This window comes from Gordionus sp. m RMFG-2023, chromosome 3 (assembly GCF_954871325.1).
Source record: "Gordionus sp. m RMFG-2023 chromosome 3, tfGorSpeb1-WG-v2, whole genome shotgun sequence".
In the NCBI taxonomy this organism is placed as follows: domain Eukaryota; kingdom Metazoa; phylum Nematomorpha; class Gordioida; order Chordodea; family Parachordodidae; genus Gordionus; species Gordionus sp. m RMFG-2023.
The window spans coordinates 30,885,093-30,907,859 of NC_088777.1; the positions used below are offsets into that span (position 1 = coordinate 30,885,093).

Here is a 22,767-nt window from a genome sequence, read left to right on the forward strand (position 1 = left end):
CTGCTGATGAGAGCATTTGATTGCATAATTTAGATGAGCAATAATGGTCAACTGTGTCTTTTATATATCATTAAAAATGAAAGATAATCTTTTAGAAATTTAATATATCACAATAATTTTCTCGATTACTTATCTAGCTTTATAATGTCATCTAGGTCTAACCACCATATAGTCTTATGATTTGGATTAGTCGTTTATATTATCCTCTTCAAGAAATATTGATTTGGTTAGGCCTACAAATTTATCCTTGTTGGTCAATTCTATAAAACATGGTCTAAAATGGTAACACAACGTTATATTAATTTAATAACTTTTTGTCAATGTAGGTTGCTAAGAATTATATCGCCCTGGGTTTTTAAAAACCATTATCAATTGAGGTTAACCTTTTTTTAATGACATATAAGTTGGGAATTTAAAAAAGGATTTATAGTTTGATTGACTGATAAATATTATCAACAATGAAAGACTAAATTCGGCAATAAAAATATGAAAATTAGTGAGTAATACATTCACAAAGATTGTTCAAGATGAATGATTAAAATGCACATCAAATTGGAAATTAAAATGATTGAAATTATAATCGAGAGGCGGGCGTGAATTTGAAGATAGGAGAAAATATACGGCCTCCCAATCTTTTAGCGAACCAATCGTCCTTTAGGACTGCGATCTTAAGAGTGTCACACTTAAAAAGGGCGTTAAGGTTGGTGTGAACGCAACGGCCCATCCCTTCAAGCACCAGAAGATCTACTCCTTCAATTTCGAAGATGCGGTTCAATTCGTCGTTAATTCGCCTTAAATGAGAAAGTAAAAAAAATTATAAATTTGTTATTAGAAAATATACATTTAGTGATAAGAAATCAGATTTTATTTTAAAAGAATTTAAATCTTTTTAAATAGCAAGTTTTACATAAAATCAATGCAAGGTGACCCACTACCCGTCTCCATAATGATGAGAAAACCATTTTGAAGGGAAGAACGCACGACAGGCAAATGCTCACCAACTCTATTGGCCAAAACTATGAGTTCGGGATATGTAACATCGTTGAAAGCTGGTTTCGAATTAGCGCAGAGTATTACCTATTTTTAAAAATAACATATAAATGGATTTAATTTAAGAAGTAGTAAAAATGTGACAAGTATATAAACAACAAATACAATAAATCGGCTAAAATACAAATTCGTTTGAAGTTTGTTTCAAATTCTGGTAAGCGGGAAAAATATCCCGGAAATAAATCTCCAGAAAAATATCACAGGAAAAAAAATACCCACTAAATTCCAGAAATAAAAAAAAAACTATAAATAAAATGGCCAGAAAATTGAAAAAATCGTAAAGTCAGTAAAACTAAAATTAAATGAAAGTATCTAATTGACTTTACTTTCTTGATCAAAACTAAGACCTGATTCAGGCTAGAATTAAAACAATATAGTTTTACTTTAGTTCCTAGAGCTAATAATCTATCGGTGAAGCAAAATATGCCCAGGATAAGGTCGGCTCCACTATTATCAACAAAGATGGCGGCACATTTGTAACTTTTATGACTAACGTTTTGAAACCATGCTTCGCAATCATCTATTAACCAAGGTCGTGCTAATTTTGTATTTATATAATAGAATAGATGTGCAATAATTTTATCTTCTATTTGGTTTATATATGCTTTGTCACGTTATATAATCAGGGATCCACACCGAAGCGTTAAACCGGTATTCGCCGTTATTATATACCGAACTCAAACCGAATTAATGATTTGAACTCAAACTTTATTGGTTTTTAATAAAAATTTTAGATAACGTGGTAAATTATCTCTTTATATAAAAAAGCGTTGTTTTGGAGTGGATGTCTGGCACAGAGATTAAATGATTGAGAAACTGTAAACAGGTTCGAATCCATTTTGGAAAAGTTTTTCTTTATAAATTAATCACAAATAGGTTTTAGGATTGGAAGGGGAACAGTGAGTTATGGTTAATAATGATCATAAATGGGTGTTTTTGAATTTAAAACTTGAGCCTTATTAGTAAAATGCTATGTTTATTGATGTAGTAAATTACTACCATACGCACCCGAACCTCTAAAAGGTAGGTGAACCACTTTGAAGATATAAGCGATTTAAAGTATAACTAGCAATCAATTACGATTAATAAGTATCAGTCCCAATTTTTAGATATTTTATATATTGTTATTTAGGTGACAGCTAGCATATTGAAATGTTGTCAACTATTGGAAAAAAATTTATTTATATTATAGATAATAAAACCTTTTATTTGTTATAATTTATAAATAAAGCATATTTGTATTTACAATAATAAAATATCATTAGTTGCCTTATATGGGTTTAGCGATAATTTTACAAAATATACATATATCTCTATACATAATTCTAATCAGTTTAAGGTTCGAACCGATTTTTAAATGTTATAACAAGCAGTGGCCCCTACACTTTTTGAGCGAATGAAGCAGAATACCCCCATGAAAAGTATCCCCCCCCTTCGAAAAAATGATAATTATGACACCCATAAATTTCAAAAATAATTTTTATTGCATCAATTTTTAATATATAATATAAATAAAATGCAAAAAATATAACTTTATAAATATTATTTTTAAATTAATAATTTAGATAAATTAGGGGAAGAGAAAGTGAAAGAATTCATAATTTCATCAGTATTTAATTGTTTAAATAAAAAAATTTTCATTGATAATATGGTTAAATTATTAAGAAAAGAATCTTTCATGGTACTGCGCAGTCTTGTTTTAATTAATTTAATTTTACTCATGACTCTTTCGGCAGTACATGAGGTTGTGGGAATGGTTAATAAATATTTATATAAAATTCTTAAATTAGGGAAAGCAGAAAAATTTAAAAGTAAACGATAAGGTAAAATAAATGTATAGTTTTTCCAATCTGAATCGTAAGTCCCTGAATTATCATCATCATCATCAGAAGAAGCTAAATAATGTATTGGTAAAAATATTTTAATTTTAAATTTACAATTCTCAGAATCTGACAAATCTTTAGATTCTTGAACCTCTAGCTCATGAGTAATAATTACATTCCCCATTTTGGCCATCTTATAAATATTTCTAAACTTCCATTTCTTCGAAAATTTGACTTGAATTTAAATTGTAAAATTCACAGATATCCTCGATATTTTCCTTATTAATTGATTTTTCTGCCACATTATTTGGCGTAAAAAATGATGTTTGATGTAAAAATTTCATCGAATTATCATTAAATCTTTCGTTAAACTGCAATAATTATCGAGTGCAGCATAAAACACACCTATTTTAAAGCTAAAAAAAATTTCTATATTTAATGATGAAAGTATATATACCTCTCCTTTTTGGATTGTAATGTTTGAAGTTTAGAACTTTCAAAATCAAAAGGTAGATTTCTCTCCTTCATAAAATCTTTTGCCTTTGAAAAAATATCCAAAAATTCAGTGTTATTATCTATTAGATTAAAAAATAATTAAGACAAAGTATAATTTATATTATACTTCTCAAATTAATCAAGCAATCTTTTGCCAATTGATATTGATTTATTGCAAACCCTATATCCTTCGAAATGGTTTGCAATTTTGTACAAGCTAAACTTGTTATCAACAATATTTTATCCAAAACACAAAGTGATAAGATAAATAAAATCAAATTTTTCTATTCTAAAGACTATAGTGCACTAGCCATAGTGGAAGTGGCAGGATCTTTAGAATCCTTCTGCCCTCAAGGCACCATAAAAAAATTTACAATAGCTTTATATGAGGATAACCAGCTTCTAAATAAAAAAACATTTTAAATCTAAATAAATAAGGTACTATTACCTAGTGGTATTCTTGACGCGTAGAAATCGTTGCGATTTTTTCAGATCATTACACTGAAATTTTTTGAGCACCTCATATCTTTTTACACCATTAAAATAGACATAAATCTCATCTAGTATTCCTAGAACATTTCGAAGTTCTTTAATTGATTGGCATAATTGAACAACGATTAAATTTAATCGATCACAATAACACCAAATAAAAGATGCCTTATGCGCCTCTGCTCTAATCAAGGCTTGCATACTATTGATTCTTCCACTCATGTTTGAGGCGCCATCATAATTTTGCCCAACTAGATATTCAAGGGGTAAATTCATCGAGCCAAGTTTGGATATTATATTATGCTATATATCGAGACCTGTGGTATTTCCCGTACAATATATGTCAATCAGTCTTTCAACAGGCTTCGGCGTCTCACTATTTTCAACATATCTTACTATCAAAGCTATTGCTTCTGATTTCGAAACATCGTATGTGCCATCAACTATGATTGAAAAGCACCTGTTAAATGTAATCTCATTTTGAATTTTTTTTATAACCATATTTTTCATGGTTTCAATGAGAATGTTTATGTAACCTATTATCATATAATAACAGTTATTATATGATAATAGGTTTGAATATAATTTCGTTTTTAATCCCTTATTTTTTTTATCCTTTTTTCTTTCTTCATTTTGCTGTATATACATTTTTAGTATAGGTTCAGAATCTGCCATCATATTGCCTTCTTGTTGCCTGTTGCCCCAGTAGGCTTGGTTAAGAGATAAATAAAATTTACTAATAAATATTAAGTGGTGGGGGGGGGGTCTTATTATTACATTTATAAACCAGAAATCATATGATCATGATGGATGTAAAAAAAAAATTTTTTTAAATTTTAAAAAAATTAAAATAAAAAAATTTTTTAAGTACCCCCACTCAAATTTACTGAAGCAGTTGCTTCGGACCCCCCCCCCCGTTGTAGGGGCCCCTGATAATAAGAATTGATATTTATATTTTATGACCGAATATAAACCGTATTTTTATCTGAACTCGAACCGATATTCGTTATGGTTCGAACCCCTGATTATAATAATAATATTCAGAAGTCACCTATTCTTTATTCAAATGCATAAGGCAGGTATCATCCTGGAAAAATGCTTATCAAAATGTTCTGCATATGATAAAGAGGTGATTCGTAATTTTACAAGAGAACGATTTAAAAAAATGAAAAGTCATCATTTAAAAACTATACTAGGCATTTGAATTAATAAGTTTCTCACGATGGAGCTAGAAAATTTGGTTCAGTATAGCGAGTTCTCATTATATCATATAGGATATAATGTTATTATATGAAATAATATTGACATGGTTTAGAATTAATGGAAATGAGATAGCATAGTTGCTACTGTAACCTAGATTCAATACTCGATTAGAAAAAAATTCAGAAAACGAAGATTTCCAATATTTTAAACCTGGGATCAAAATCGAACCCGAACCGCTAAAAAATTTGTTACCCAAACCTAAAGTGAACCTCTAAAAGTGTCTAGACTGGGTAGGACTGTTTAATATCCTAACCCTTTGATTATTAATAATCAATTTTGATTGATAAGTGTCAGTAACAATTTTTAGATATTTCAGTATATTGCTATTTGAGGTGCCAGCTATAACGTATAGAAGTGACAACAGGGACATGGAACAAAATTTGAGGAAAATTATGGAACAAGGATGAAACGGGAACGGTTATTCTTGAAACAGTTCTGTGGATGAAAGGGATAGGGTGAAATGAAAACAAGGATATAATTAGTAAAGAGGAGAAAAAGGATCAGAGGGTAAACTGAAAAACGGTAAAGAAAAGTTATAATATTTATAATGGCTCATTCATAAATATTTTTTTTTTAAATTCCAGTTTGCATCATATAACAATATTTAACAATTATTGTTATTGCTCATTAATTAGCATAAAATACATTTATTTATAATTAAATTTAAAAAATTTTTAATTTATTATAAAATGAATATCCTATATATTATAAAAGTTTTAAATTACAATAATTATTTTATTTTAAGTGGATAATTAAATTTAAATTAACAGCGCAGCATTCATATAACTGATAATCTTTAGAGAATGTCTTTAATAGATGCTTAGATATAATAATTGATTTGTATTAAGATCAATCAATAAAATTTATCAGAGCCCTGCTGGGGTACTATTAGCACGGCCTGGCCCGGGTATTTCTTGAAATTTTTTGGCCCGGCCATATTTAGATAATTAAAATACGGTCTGGCTAGTGTACCCGGGCCGGACCTGCAGGTTTCCGATATTTATATATTAATAAAATAGATATGATATGAAATTTGATATTTTTTCTGGAACTGAAAATTCAGAAGAATGAAAAAGAACAAACTTTTTCGGCCTGAACGGAACAGGAACGCAAAAAAGACATTGTTTTGGGTCCCTGGTTCTCAACAATAAAAATTTTTCTCTTTTTCTTTTATACAGAGCGTTTTTTAAAGAGGTTTCTGAGGTCAATTTTTATTTCCAAAATTTTGATTTTATGGTAAGCGAAAAATAATTGCCTGGAAAAAATTCCCCCATTTTTCGATAAAAAAATTGAAATATTTCTTAAGATATTATCTCATTGAAGATATACTATTTTAGTTTCAATTATCTTTTAGAATTTAGCAAATTGGTAAAAATAAATTTTAAATATGTTATAATATGATTTCAGTGAAGGTGAAATATATGACAATTCATAATTATTATTCTTAAACTCTATTTTAAAGAAAATAAGTCTATGATTTCAAGGGCTCTTGGTTAAAAAATAATTTAAACTTGATTGTTAAAATTTCATTGTATCTTGAAAATATTTTGAACAAAAATCAGAAGATAGATAGATCAAATTTTACCCAAAAATTCCAAATATTTTTTATTAAAGTTCTTTTATATATAATTAAATTTGCAATTTCTGTACATAAAAAATCTCTCAAGTTGAAATCACACAGTTAATATTGAAAATATTTTTGCTAATTTTTAAACTCAATTAAGTTTTAAATTTAACAAACCAATAAGACAGCAAAACTTATATCATAAAGCACATTTTCGCGAATGTTTATTAAAGCGATTTGATTTTATAGATAAACTATTATGGTGAATCCACATTCGCATGCTATTCAGCGAAGACCATATCGAGAATTTTTTCTAGCAAAACTTTTATCGCCAATTTATAATAGCGAAAATCTTATAGTGCGGACAAATTGAACGTTTTAATGCAGCGTTTCAAAACGCAAATAATGCATTCGTTAAAATTGGGCAGCATTTTTTTTTGTTTTAAATTTAGACGTTTCATACTAAAAAAATAAAAATTAACGGTTCAATTTATGTTTAATTTTTTTATTTGCGTTTTGAAACGCTGCGTTGAAACGTTCAATTTGTGCGCACTAATATAGAGAAGGAAAAACCAAATAGCAAAGATAATTTAGCGAAAACTATTTTGCGAATTTATAATGCAGAGTCATATCTAGGAAAAAGCGAGAAAGCAATATCGCGATAATTGCTAATAGTACCTATTTTCTTAAAATCAATAGAAATAATTATTTTATTCTTTTATGTGTTTTTCTGATTTATCTATTAAACAGAATATCTGTTTTCTCGGCATTCCGTTTTTGAGCATTAAGAAATAATTCTGGACTGTCCTAGTTCGTAATATATTATTTTGTTTATAAGAAATTATTAAAATGTCAATCATTTTTTTGTATATGAATCCATTCTTCGTTTTTTTCAAAAATGAATTGAATTATTTACTTTTATGATTAAATTTCGAAAACAATTAATTTTTTCTGTGATTTTTTTCAAAGTATTTTTATCAATTTGTGTTAAAATTTTATTTGAATAATAGATTATTAATTTTTGCTGGAGTTTTTTTAATATATTTTAATAAAGATATAAAGGATTATTTTGAGTTTTGGTAAGTTTTCCTTGTATTTTTGAAAGTAATTATTTTTGGAAGTACTTCTATAATTTTTGAAAGTACTTTACTTTTATAATTAGATTTTTGAAAGTAAGCTAGTTTTTTAGATTTTTGAAATTAAGTTTCTTTTTTTCTCTATTTTGTTGTGGACATTCAATATTTTTTCTGAGCTTTGAATATTTTAAGGAATATTTTAGTTTTAATTTTGTGCGAATAAATAGGTTAATTCTAAAATGAGACTCGATAAATCTGGTGGTAACTTTGATACTGTTGTAATTTAGCATTGATAACATACTAGATTTTTGACATAAGCCATAAATTCTCTCCCATAAATATCTGAAGGGGAAAATGTTTAATAAAAGCAAATAAAAATTTATTTAATTATTGAAACCTCGAGTGAATTTAAAAAACAAATTCTAGATTTATTTAAAGCAGAGACCTGATGGTCAGGGCCAAAAATCGATCTTAAAAATCTGTAAAAATGAAAAATCCGAGCCGGACCATTACAATGAAATGTTAACTCATGATAATATTTTGCTTAATATCATAGAAATAATTAAGGTTAGAGGTATGATATAGTTAAGCATTAGTTTAAATATTTTTTTTGCTTAAATTTCACAAAAAATAAGTTCGAGATAAGACCATAACGTTACACATTATATGGTTTAGAGAGTTATTCGATAATATTTTAAAGAAAATTAAGTTTAGTTAACAATTTTATTTGGAAAATCTTTTCAGGAATATATTTTCCGAAAATTTTTTTTATTTTATTGATTTTCTAAAATTTTTAAATTTTTTATTTGGGGAATTATTTATTAGGCGTCTGAGATCATCAAGTTTTTTTTATAAATATTATATTAAAAAATTGATGGAAGCATGTCTCTGAAACAGCTTGGAAAAAACGTTATGTCTGGAAATGGCGATATATTTTGAAGAAGGGAATTAGTTTTAAAATATTTTAGGAAATAATAAAATTTAAAAAAATATGGTTCTTTTTATAGAATTCTAGAAATTTTGTATGCGAAAAGGTTCGAACCGGTTTTTAAAGCTTCAAATCAAACCGATATCAGAATTGACCTCCTTTTTTGCCTATACTAAGTATTTTTAAAATTAAATGTATTACAAAAAAAACTTGTTTATTCAAAAGAAAAAAAACTAAAATTTTTTCCAGTCTTGATTTTCACAAAATATATTTTTAATTTCTTTAAATCAGAAAATTCTACACTCTTATTAAAATAAAACCCAATTGAATTTTTTTTTTTAAATCAACATAAAAAACATATTTAACCTATATAGTATATTTAGAAAAGATGGTATGATAGGATTTAGTTTTAAAATTTTAATTAAAATAAATACCCACCAGCTGGCCAGTAATATTTTTAAAAAAAATTGAGTCCAAAGGGGAGTCAGTAAGATAAAAAACAAGAAGGTTAAGAAAAAAATTAAGATTACCTGTAGTAACTACCGTTATTTTTGGGAAAGAAAAAGTTAAAATAAACATATGAGTGCATTAATAATCGGAATATTTTTCATAGTATATTGAGTTTGGATGATTTTGAAAATTATGAGTATAGTAGAGAATTCATAAAGATATAGTGTGCATAATTTTATATCCTCCCTTGAATTTAAAGGTGATTTTTTGAGAATGTTTTAACGTTGCAAAAACAATATTAAAAAATATATTTACGTGGTATTTTATTCAGCGCACTAGAAAAGGTAAGCGTTGATTGGCCTGTTTCAGGGTCACGTGATTCTAGCAAGGGCAGGATGTCACGTGACCCCCAATCGAATATGTTACCAGCCAAGATGCCACGTATCAGAGTCAGCTGACTGTCGGGACATATAATAACATTTTCAAGAGGTAATCTGTCGTAATTTTCTAATATAGTGTTATATTAAAAAAATCAATGGTATACATGTAACGAAAATAAATTTAAAATTATAAATATTTTAAATTAACATCTTAATGCTACACTTAAAAATTTTGACCGAATTGTTATCGAAGTTTTTTTTATATGGATGTTTGGGGAAAAAATAAATATACGGTATGCTATTTTGCATAAATATATATGCAATTTTATAATACAGAGTCCTTTTATTAATAAAAAAATAAAATTGGCGCTCTGTATGCTGTAAAATCTTCTTGATCTATTCAGTGATTTACAATATCAAAATTTCTTTGACAAGTCATATATATCTGAACCATTTGTACGGCCCGTGGCCAGGCCCAGCTCGGGTTTTACATTTTCATGCCCAACCGGGCCCAGATTTTTTAAAATATTTTATTTATTTCTAATTTTATAGCTAATAATGGCGATTAAAAATATTTGATTTTAAAATATATGGCTTGGCCCAGGTATATTTTTAAAAAAATTAACACGGGCCGGGCTTAAAGCCGGGCCTGCAGGTCTCTGATTTATATTCAAAAATAGAAATAATCAAAGAAAATAAATTCTAATTATTTATAATTTTTAACTTGTTGGTAAAAAAAATAAATATTGGCGTAAAATTTTGCATTTTTTGGCCCATGGCTCGAAGAATATTAATCCTTCTTGTCATGAGAGCAGATACTATATTATATTCAATGGCTTACCATATACATTATATTTTAATCTTTTAATTATTTTTATTTTTCAAAATTATAATTATATCGTTATTTTATTAGTGCCAATCATTGTATTATTTTATTGATATGTTTTTATTTATATGGTAGTATTTGCATTTTTTTCTGTTTTTTTATTTATAAAACAATGGATAAATTGGATTTTTAATTCATTATTTTTCCTCTTAAATAAAAATTGGAAAAATCTAAAAGGATTCATTTATGTTAATTTATTTCTGAGGAAAAGGTATGATTGTTAGTAGAACTTCTTGCGATTGACTACGTTGTGCCACAAGAAGGGTAGATTTTCGCAGAAGAGGCTTACAACTTTTCATAACAATAGTTATCAGTTCTTAACTTTTTTTCCAGAAATAAATATACATAAATATATCCTTTTAGATTTTTATTTAAGGAAAAAAAATAATGAATTAAAATCCAATTATTCCATTGCTTTATACATGGAAAAACAAACACAATAAAAAATAATGGAAATATAATTATAAAAATAAAATAATGAATGGCACTAATAGTGATGCAAATAATAATTTCGAAAAAGAAACACTAATCATTTCTGACTTTTCAATTCATAAGTCTTACTAAAGCGATAAAAATATAATCTGGTAAGCAAAAACATATTAAATAAACTATTGAGACGGCTCTCGCAACACTTCTTTATGACATTTATATAGAGTTATAAAAATATCAGTTAAGAACTAATTAAGTTAAAGTATGGCAACAATGATTAATGTAAAATTTTATAATAGGGCTGCTTCCATTAACAAAAGTAAAATAAGATTGAATAACATAATACCAGTTTTCAATGTCACCGTAAGAACCTAATATCTAATTATTTATCCCAATAGTTTGATTTTTTCAAAATTTCACAGATTAGAAATTAATATAAAAACTAATTAATAATAAACTTAAGATAGTTTTTGTACTTTTCAAATTTCCGACATCATTTGAATAAGAATTATTAATGAAATCTGAACCCGAACCTTTAAGAATGTATAGAGAATAATAAGATGGAAGCAATTTAAGGGCATCTTCATTTTCAAGTCTCTTTTCCTTGAATTATTTTATAAAATTTGAATATTATTAATATCTAAATTTATATATAAATATATAATTCATCAAAATTTTATACTTCAGGCCATAATTTGTATTTATTTCTTTCTTTACATATTAAATGATAATAAACTTTTAAGTATGGGTCATTAAAGCCGCATTGAGATAGACATTGTAAACAAGTGTCCAGTAGTATGCGAACAGATAAATGCCCGTATGCACTAATAAAAATTATTCAAAAAAATATATAAAGAATAAATTTTTTGGTTAAAGATAAAAAAGAGTGAATGAATGTTATAAAAGAATATTTCAAACCCATTCTTTAAGTACAAATTTATATAATACAATTATAAAATAGTCTCAATAAAATAATAATTTTTTCCTAGTAAATCTATCTGCATAAACACCCTAATGCCAGCTATTCCTTTATTAACCCCTTCTCTATTCCCCTCCATCATTAATTAGTCTTTTTTTAAATAAATTCTCCTTATAAATTATGCTAAATTGATAATGGTATATTAAGTTTAATAAGAAAATTTAGTAAACTGATATTTCTTTCCTTTCTTTCTTCCGTTCTTTATCTCAAAAGTTATATAGATCTTAAAAATGTTATGATAATTTTTAAAAAAATTTTGTAAATAAAAACAGAAAATGGATTTCATTTACTCATAAAATTTTAAAAAAAAAAACTAGATATTTTGAGATAGGTAGATGAGACGAGCACAATAGAGTTCCCTGAATTTTTTAACCCTGCTCTCAACATCGGGGACATCAGGCTGACTTGCCTTCGCTTGATCAGCGTACTATATAATGTTATTGGTAACGATATATTAAAAAAAAATAATAGATTTCCTTAATTTTCTTTTATTCCATCTTCTTATATTAATAAAGATCAATTCACTATATTTAAAATATAAATATTATATTCATTATAATAATAAGATATTATTACATTATTAGTAAAATAATTTAATAAAATAAATTTTAAGTAGTTGCTTATTATAGTAGGGATAGAGATCGATTTTTTATCAATTTCATTTCCATCCCAAAATTAATTTTCAATATGTTTTTATTCTAAAACAATAATAGTTATCCAATAAAAAAATGTTATGCCATACTATTGATGTATATAATTTTTCTTAGATACACATAGCTTGGGGACAGATAAATATGAGCCATATTTCGCAATTTTTTTTGAAGGGGAAGGCAAATTATTTAACGCTCATAGTTGATTTACCTATATTTTTTTGGGGAAATATTTAAAAGACCGGACTGGGCATCTATAAAAATTTTGAGGGGCCATGTGGGTCCGGGTAGGTTAAATGGACCACCCAAGTATATGTTTAATATATATGTCTATATCTACCCTATCAAGCGATTTAAGGAACAGATCAAACCAATAGTTTCTTCCATCCGTATCCCTTGTTAAATCTTCAAGATCAGGAATATATTCCTCGGGATTAGCTAATAATTTCAGTCGGCATAATTTGCCTTCGAACCTTTCGAACATCAAGAAATCCATCTTAATGCAATATAGAAATTTAAAAAATAAATAAAATTTTAAATATTTCACTCTTTTTTGTAAAATATGAAAATAATGAGGGAAATGGGTAATTAAGGAAATGGATTTAGTTTCTCTGAGTTCAGTTATCGTTATATTTTATCTTTAGTGATGAAGTATTTTTAATATTTTTTAAATAACGAAGAAAAGGGGAGAGGGATTAAAAGGAAGTAGATGGAAGGAAGAAATATATATTACATTTTGTTCTTGAACACTTTTTTTCAACAAAGTTTACTATTTTTTTTGATGAATCTTGTATGTATTAGATTAATTAATGTTGGCCATTAAAAATCAGTGTTTTAAATTAATTTAATAAAACTATTTACTAAATTTGATCAAGATACTTAATATAATGAAAGACAAAGGCTTAGATTATTCCAGAATTAAATAATTATTATATGAAAATACTATTGTACTATAGTAATAATTACTTATTAAATAAAAAAAAAATACTTGATTAATTTTGATTTTTATTATTATAAAATAACTGGGCATTTTTCATCATTATATAATGTACATTTATATCTTTTAAAATTTTTCGTAGTTTTATGATAATTGTAGGAATATCCCTCATGAAAAATTTTAGCATGCTTATTTAACGGAAGAATAAACATAAAAAATTTATTAAAATTATCAAAAATATTTAAAATAGTAAAAGAAATTTTATAAAAAGTAATAAAAAAAACTAAATGAAAATCGTTTGTTTCAAAATTACAAAGAATATATCACCAAATATATAAATTTATTTATTTTTGAGCATAAATTTCCTTTCAACGTTATAAATAATAATATAGGAAACTAACTGGGATTATGTAATAACATTTCCGGAGTTGGAAACTTTTAAATAAAAAAGTTTCTATTTTAAGATTATAGTCCCTCATTTTTCTTTAATGAATTAAATATATTAAAAATTATAATATTTATAAAAATAAACAAATATTATTTAGAATAAATAGTATATTTTTTTGTAATGTTCTACTTGAGATAGTCTTTGAATTAAATAAGCTTTTGTAATCAGTGATTAATATTAATACTTTTTTTGAAAATTTATAATCAGATACAATTTTTAAAAATTAAACATAAAAATTTCCATTATGTTATTTTTGTCCGGGATTCAAACTGATATTAACATACGGAACAGAATAGTGTCATAATATTATTTTAATGTTATATATATTTTAACAGTAGCGTGTTAGAAATAACCACCCCCTTTGCATGGTAAATATAATGTGGTTTAATTACCTGTTTAATATCTATTCAAGTCTAGATGAAAAGTAGATAAAGGAAATAACCTTTCTCTTTCTCAGTAAAAATTTGCTTTCACATTTTTCTTTCCAATTCTAAATTACCTCTATCATAATTTTCATATATTTCTACGGGAATTTTTTTTCCGGGTAATTATTTTCCAAGGATTTTTTTCCGGGGAATTATTTTCGGTGATTTTCTTCCGGGGAATTATTTTCCGCTTACCAGTAATGATCAATCGAATATTTAGTAAGAGGTCGGTTTTGAGCTTGGCAATCAGTCAAATCAAATTATTTTCAAAATATTTTTTAGGATAATGCTTAGCACGTAAATATACACGTATAAAACAAAAATGAAGAGATTTTGATAAATAATGCCAGCAATATTTACTTTAGAAAATTTCCATTGTTTTACTATTCTAAACCTACTCATAAATTAAACATCAAAGAAACCTAAAAAAATTTTTTAATTTTTAGGTTTTTCATATGTATATATACCCAAATATAAAAAAAGTGCTATCCAATCATCATTCCGGTTTCCTAAAATGATTCATATTAAAACATATAACGCCCTCTTACGGATATATATTTGTTAATTTTTAAAATTGAATAAAATGTACTTTTGTTTTAATAAGCTAGAAAAATATATTTCTTACTAATAATATTAAATAAAAATAAAATTATATACTATATGATTTTTTATTATATTCTTCATTTATAATAAAAAAATGTTTTAAGTATATTTTAAAAAAGTTTAAAAAATTATCATTAATAAAATATACATAATAAAATTTTGATTTATTTATGATTGATTGCCATTTAGCAAAGCAGTTTAGCAATGCATTAGCAATTCAATATATAGTGGGGAAATTTTTTCCGGGGAATTATTTTCTAGGGGAATTTTATTCCGGTGATTTTTTTCCGTAGAATTATATTATTTTCTGGGGAATTTTTTTCCGGGGAATTATTTTCCGGGTATTTTATTTCCTAGTAATTATTTTCCTGGGGATTATTTTCCGAGTATTTATTTTCGGGGGAATTATTTTCCGCTTACCATTATATTTGATTTCAAAAAATAAACGCGTTAATCGTTTCTTTTGGGGAAAGGAACGCTTTATCGTTACTCGTTATGTGAAGAAAAAAACGCTTTACTCGCTATTCAAAAAAGTAACGCGTTACTTAAAAAATAATAAACAATATATATAATCTTTTTTAAAATTTATTTTTTCCATAGATAATAAAAATAATATACAATGATAAGATCTTTTTTACTTATTTTTAACAATTGATCTTCAAAATTTTGTTCAAATAAATAAAAGCGCTTAGGTTTTGGCATAATTTGGATATCTAATTGCTTTTAGTACAGGGTAAAAAGCATTTGAACGAGGACCCCTATTTATTGGAGTTATATTTAAAACACTATATACCAAAATATTAAAAAAATTATATATTTATAAATATTATCGTCTCTTTACTATTTATAATTTTATCGTCTGCTTATATTTAAATTATTTTACTTTTGTTTATAATTACTAACACTCTTATTCCTCTCTCATTGATGATTTAGTAATAATTTAAAAAGAGTAAATAATTTTCATGGAACAGTTACCGCAAATCTACGCTCTAGCTGTCTATGCTGATTCATAAGAAATATCTCAATAAATAGAATATATTTGAATCGCTATGATAAAGGATGGTTTCAAAATTCATTTAGTGAATTATTAAATGACATACAATTCTATAAATATATGAGGATGAATATTACAATCTTTAATTATATTCTATATGATCGCAACATTTATGCAACATAAATCTGTAAGACATACAATATGCAATCAAGAAAGACTAGCTATTACTCTTCGGTATATTTGCATGTTTGCTCATATAAATATAATTTAAGCTTATAAGTACAATCGTTATTTAGAAAATTAAATGAGTGGCATGCTTAAATTTAGTGATCTGCATCGGGCCTAATATTTCAAGCCCGGTCCGGCCCAAAATTTTTTTAAATTATAGAAATTAATTTTTATAATTATTCAAAATAAAAAATATATGTTATATGGCGTCTAGTTTTTATAAATAAAATCAAGTATTTTTATTTTACATTAAAAATTCGGGCCCGATCTAAATTTTTTTTAAAAAATATTAGGCCCGATCCAGCCTAAACCCGATTTCTTTTTTAAAAAAGTAGGCCCGGCTCGTAGATCTCTACTTTAAATATTAATTTATTTAGCCGATACTTAAAAGCCGGCTATTTAATATTATGCCGATCTAGGACATATCCTTAGTGCTGAACACAACTAAATTTATGTTTAAATTGCGCAGGAGGGTTGCATTATATTTAATATATAAAATTTTAATTAAAGAAATTTGTTAAAAATATTTAAAAAGTGATTGATATTTTCAAAAATTCTTATAAGATCATCTTCACAAGAATCTCCATCAATTTGTTTTTTTCTATCATAATTTAATCTGAATTCATATTTTTACTTTCATGTTTTAGATTTGAGCTGCTGGGCATCGAGGTTGAAATATTTGAAAGGACATAATCTATACTTACAAGTGTAGATTTACTGCCCTTAAATTTTTTTGTAAAAATTGTTTCATACTGGGGAAGGGTAGAGTCAAATTATTTTCATCTGAAGAAATAATATATTCTTTACCAAATAAATTATAATATTAGAGTATATAAATTAACAACCTTGTTTGATTTAAAATTAATATGATTAACAATCTTGACTGTATAAAATTTAACAACAAAAATGTAATAAATAAAATAAAAATGAAGAACTTTGGTTTGATTGTTGATATGAATTAAAAACTATGCTTAATTTACAAAATTTAAAGAATATATTAAAATAAAATATATTTTTTAAATATTTTTTAAGAAAAATTTTAAATAACGAGATTTTGTGTTACCGTTACTCAAAAAAAATGCATTGCTCGTTACCTTTGAAACAAGTAACGAATAACGTTCCTTTTCCTCTAAAACAAAACGATGTTATTTTTATCAACAATACTTTACAGCTTAATAAAATAATTGCTAATTGTAAAAAATATTTAATTTAACATTTAAAAATATTTTCATTATGTAATGTAGGGCAATCTATTATCCATTAAAATTAAATAAATAATTAGTGTTAAATTAAAAAATCTAATAATAATAGATTAACAATCACAGACAATTTCTAAGACATTGGTATTTGAATTTATTTGCTTAAAAAACTAGCTTTCCTAAACGATTCTTAAGTTTGGAATCACTTCAGATGATTGAAAATACTTTCTATGCGAAACCTGATTGTTTGGTTCTATTTTATATTAATTATTTCATCTGAAAACATAATTTTGAATTTTACCAAGATGTTGGAAATGATGAACGCATTCGTGAACAGGGTTGCCAGGTCTCCCCCCATCAGCGGGAGACTCCAACAATTTTTAGTTTACACGCAGACTACTCACTCCCTCAAAACTACCGCAATTGGAAATCTACCGAAATTTTTAAATTTCTCCCGCACAATTTTTTTTAGGATTTTATCGTTTTTAATATATAAATAATAATTTTGAGAAACCATAATTGATTATTTTTATATTTTTAAAATAATTTTAAATATTTATTTAAAAAACATGTCTAGTTTGTAAATATCTTTCTATCCTTAATCATATGTTTTATCTTTATCCAATAATAAATCGACACCATTCATTCCTATTTTATCATTTTCAAGTGTGTTACCTATTATGAAAAATATTACTTATTTTGAAGTTTACCGACTTTGTCAATATTTATATAAAATAATTATAAGAATTAATAGGAGGATAACTAAGTAAATTCACAATCCCTTATTTTTTTTTAGCAATTTTTATATTTCTATAGCAATTTTAATATTTCTCCCGCAAAATACCAAATTTCTCCCGCAATTTGAAAATTTTGACATGGCAACCCTGTTCGTGAATGAAGTTTTTTATTTGAAAAAATGATGAATGGCGTTCCGTTCCTCTTATCTTTTTTAATGTAAACGCGTTACTTTATTGACAAACGTGTTCATGTTTTACGTCCGTTCAATTTTAAAAAATTGTAATGTATTAAAATAAATTGATTTTTATATTTGCTTTAAGCTACAATTTATAATAATAGACAAAATAGAAAAACATATAAATATATTTTATATTTTATTATATAAAATAAATCACTTTATATTATTAATCTGAATTCATTTCATTTGGCGACGATTCATCTCAAGTCAAGACGACGACGAATTATTTTAAATAAAAAGATTAAAATTATACTATGCCTCTGAAGAAAATTGAAGAACCTACTCAATTTCATATTCCTGAATTCATAAAAGAAAAAGCTAATATTCAGGATTGCCTATATAATATAGAACTCATTTTCAAATTAAAAAATATTGTTGATCAAAATAAAAAAAAAGATTTATTAGCCAATATAGACACTGATAATTTAATTAAAATTTTTTACTTTCCTAATAATTGATAACATAAATTATCCAATTTTACTTGACAATTTAGAAAAAATATAAAAAAATTTCGAGTATTTTTCTACATTGCAATAATTTTTATACTTTAAAGAGTCAGTTTTTCAATCAAATTAAAAAGCATTTGCTCTTTATGTAATTTTAAATCGCAGGTTGATGAACTCTTAAGAGATATTTTCATCTTAGGAGTTGGGTTACCTGAGCTGGACAAAGAACTTCGGTCAAAATATGCCGAATGGCATAAGTTAATAAAATAATTAAACATAAGCCTATGCAAGGTTCCAAAAATACTTATTTTAGGAATAATTATAATAACGTAAACAAATGCAATAATAATAATTATTATAATGCTAACAAAATCAACCATAATTTTTATAAACCAAGTTTTAAACCTAATTTCAGTCAAAAAAAAGTAATATGCTTTAGGGCGGAAAAGCAAACCGCATAGTGAAAGAGTGTAGAACGCATGCTATACAAATGATTTTACCACGGACACCTCGCCTGTCTTTTGCTAATAAAGTTACAATCGATGATAAATGGGCTGCAGCTTACTATGGAATTTGATATTGCCGCGGCGTGTAGTGTGATAGATGAGGTTACCTGAAGTCGCATAGGCAAACCATCATTATCACCTGCATATAAACTAAAAGAATATAATCATATCAAGATCGAAGTATTGGGTAAATGTTTAGTGGAAGTCGAAGTAAATAATATTCCAAAATTTTTACCTATTTGGGTAGTTAAGGGTGAGAATTCCCTTATTTTTGGAATGGCCCTTCTTAGATAATTTGATATAAAATTTCCTGAAAAAGTTCGAATTAATAATAAATATGAAAGATTCCAGTTTAAATACTATTGTTTCAAAATTTCCACAAGTTATTAAAAAAAATTAGGACAAATAAAATTAAAGGAAGCCATCATCAAGATACAACCAAATACAGTGCCAACTGCGCTATCTAGAAGAATTCCATTTCCGTTGCGTTGAACCGTTGAAGCTGAGTTGGACAGACTTTTAGACGAAGGCCTTATTGAAAAGGTGGATCCAACAATAACTCCAATTACTTGGGCTACGCCAACGGTTAATATTTTAAAGAAATCTGGTGCTGTGCGAATATGCGGAGATTTTCGTTTAACAATCAGCAAATATTTAGCGATAGATAACGATTTACTATCAACTTTCGTCGACCTGACAAATAGGATCGCGGGTGGTAAAATATTTTCAACGATAGATTTAAGAGATGCATTTTTAAATTCGGAGTTAGTCCAGAATGTAGAAATCTTTTAGTAATTTCGACTCATATCGGTTATTACCGATACCAAAGAATCCCCTTTGGGCTGACTAGCGCTCCGATAATATTTCAACGCTTTATGCAAAACCTATTAAAGGAAATTCCTATGGTTAGTGTATTTTTAGACGATGTAATTATTGCAGGCGAGAATAATTTTGATCATATAGTTAATCTAAAAGAAGTATTAAGAAGATTTGATAAGGCTGGACTGACAATGTCGACCGATAAAATTAAAATTGGAGAAAAGTCAGTTACTTATTTTGGTCATGTTATTGATGAATTCGGAATTCACCCTACCTAAGATAAGATTAATGCTATAAAAAATTGTATAACACCGTCTAATGTTAAAGAAATACGTTCGTTTTTGGGAATGGTAAATTATTATTACGAAGTTTTTTATGAAAAAAGGATTATTTTTTAATCAGCTGTTTCTTATATCAAATTTGAATTTTTTTAGCCTACCATTTTAATTTGAATATATAATTTATATTTTATAGATTAGCATAGGCATAGATTGTATTTCATCATCACCATTTGATTCTGAAAATTCACAGATGAATTAACATTACCATAGCCCATATATAATAAATAGTTTACAGAAACATCGTATATTCAAGGAACTAATTTTTCTTATCCTTATCAAGTGATAAATGTGTCGGATAATATGAGTTTTAAAATCTTCAAGTTATAATGTAAACTTTATTATTTTATATAATATGTGATAAATGGGGACATTTGATGGAAAATAGATAAGGAAACATAAATAAGATTGATAACAAGAAGTGTGAAGATAGATCAAATTTTCAATCGATGAAGGCCGATTTAGAAAACCTTGCCTGACCGATTTATTTTGATACCAGGTAAAACTAAATTGGATAAAGTAAATATTAATAAAACATATGACTTTTTAAATTTTAAAAAAGTACCTTTTTCAAGCAAGGAGGAGAATGCTTAAGGTTGAAATCATGGACAAGAGGATTTTGAATATCCGAATTTCCCACATAATTTTCGCACCACGAATATGAACTGTTTTCTTCTAAAGAGAGAAAACATTTTAATCAAAGATACCATATAAATTTACTAGATTGCAAAAATATCATTAACAATACTGTATTAAATTTGAAAAAATTTATTTTCAGGCCTGAGCCCGACCCGAAGCTAACTATGTATTAATTCCTTCCCAGCCACAATCGGTGAATGGCTTGGGCCTAAAAAAATATATAAAAATATCGAGACGACTCTGGCTTAAATTTAAAAAAAATTGATGGTTCTAAAATTGCATTTCTCTGAGATTAGTACAAAATAATCAGTGATTTTTATAAATGTGTTTAACTTTAAGCACGCCTAAATAAAAAAAAATCACGAATTCGTAACATGCCTGAATGATGAGATCTCATCACGAACAAATTTTTATAATATTTTCTCTGGAATGTAAATAGTGTTATTAGATGGCTAACGCAATATTTTAGTTAAAAAATCTTAGGCTAGCCTAGGCCTATTCAAAAAAAATTCGATTCTATTCGAATAGATACGAATACGAATAATAAATTATTTGTTTTATCCGAATACGAATAATCATTTATTCGATTCGAATAAAACGAATTATTCGAATAAAACGAATTATTCGTAATATTTAATAAATTGCTTTTTTTTTAAATTATCTAACATTTGTCATTTCTATTTGATAACCTGCCAATCTGACAGATGATGTGTTTATAAAAAGACTAGCAAAAATTTTAATTTTAATATCCCTTATTTTTTCAAAATTAATTATATTAAAAATTACACAAACCAAAAGTATATTAAAATATATACAAACCAAAGGTATATAAAAATATATTATATTTTTATAATAAAATATTGTTAGCCAGCCTAATTATGTTAGTGGAGAATGATTTTGATGAAATAGTTATTGACAAAATTTCTTAACAAAAAAGAGCGATTATATGGGATCAATATCAACTCAATGGTGAAAAGGCTGCTTGCAATCATTGCAAGAGCATTATTAAATGCAAAGGCAAAACAACATCGCCTCTTATTAATCATTATAATAGGTTTCATTCACATCTCTGTAAAAACAGTAATAAAATTGACACTTTTTTAAAGCCTATATCACCTTTTTCTTTATCTAAAAAAATTAATTATAAAGATAACTTACTAAAATTATTTATTAATAATAATTTATCTTTTAAAATTGTTAATTCACCTGATTTTAAAAATTTTATAAATGATCTTGATTCTTCTATAAAATCAATAAGCTCCAATATTCTTAAATTGCATATGTATAATACATTTGCAGAAAAAGAACAGTTGGTAAAGGATATAATATCCAAAAATAAAAGTCAGATTAATTTTTCATCTGATATTTGGACTAGCCCAACTCAGGTTCCTTTTTTAGGGTTAACAGCCCATTTTATTGAAGATAATTTTAAAATAAATAACAAATTTTGGATGTTGCTCCAAAAATGAACAACATTCAGGTGAAAACATTTTAAAGCCTTTATTAAAATAATTAAAAATTATAATTTGGAGAATAAAATTTTTTATATAACTCTAGATAATGCTACTAATAATAAAACATTTATTGATACATTTTCTTTAAAATATCCATCAATAAAAATAGGGCACATTCGATGCTTTGCTTATGTTATTAATTTAATATCCAAAGAAATTTTAAATCCATCAATTTTAAAACTACGAAACATTATTAGGATGATACGTAATTCTCCTAAAAAATTAAATTTATT

The 22,767-nt window shown here is 26.1% G+C and overlaps 1 protein-coding gene across 7 annotated transcripts in view; it reads right to left on the minus strand.

Annotated features, from left to right (window-relative positions):
- Positions 1–415: 415 nt before the first annotated feature.
- The window catches only part of LOC135926042 (4'-phosphopantetheine phosphatase-like), a 79,225-nt gene continuing 56,873 nt past the window's right edge, over positions 416–22,767 (minus strand). For 5 of the 7 annotated variants that reach the window (XM_065461699.1, XM_065461697.1, XM_065461700.1 and 2 more), the window contains 9 exons: positions 20,947–21,056; positions 12,803–12,958; positions 12,127–12,239; positions 11,570–11,657; positions 11,310–11,436; positions 9,454–9,645; positions 1,434–1,588; positions 908–1,077; positions 417–791 (listed from right to left, as the gene is read on the minus strand). In XM_065461699.1, coding sequence (XP_065317771.1) covers positions 575–791; positions 908–1,077; positions 1,434–1,588; positions 9,454–9,645; positions 11,310–11,436; positions 11,570–11,657; positions 12,127–12,239; positions 12,803–12,958; positions 20,947–21,056 — 1,328 coding nt within the window. In that variant the 3' untranslated portion in view covers positions 417–574. Of the gene's footprint in view, positions 792–907; positions 1,078–1,433; positions 1,589–9,453; positions 9,646–11,309; positions 11,437–11,569; positions 11,658–12,126; positions 12,240–12,802; positions 12,959–20,946; positions 21,057–22,767 lie in introns of all 7 variants that reach the window. The other 2 variants (XM_065461701.1, XM_065461703.1) reach the window with 2 other exon arrangements.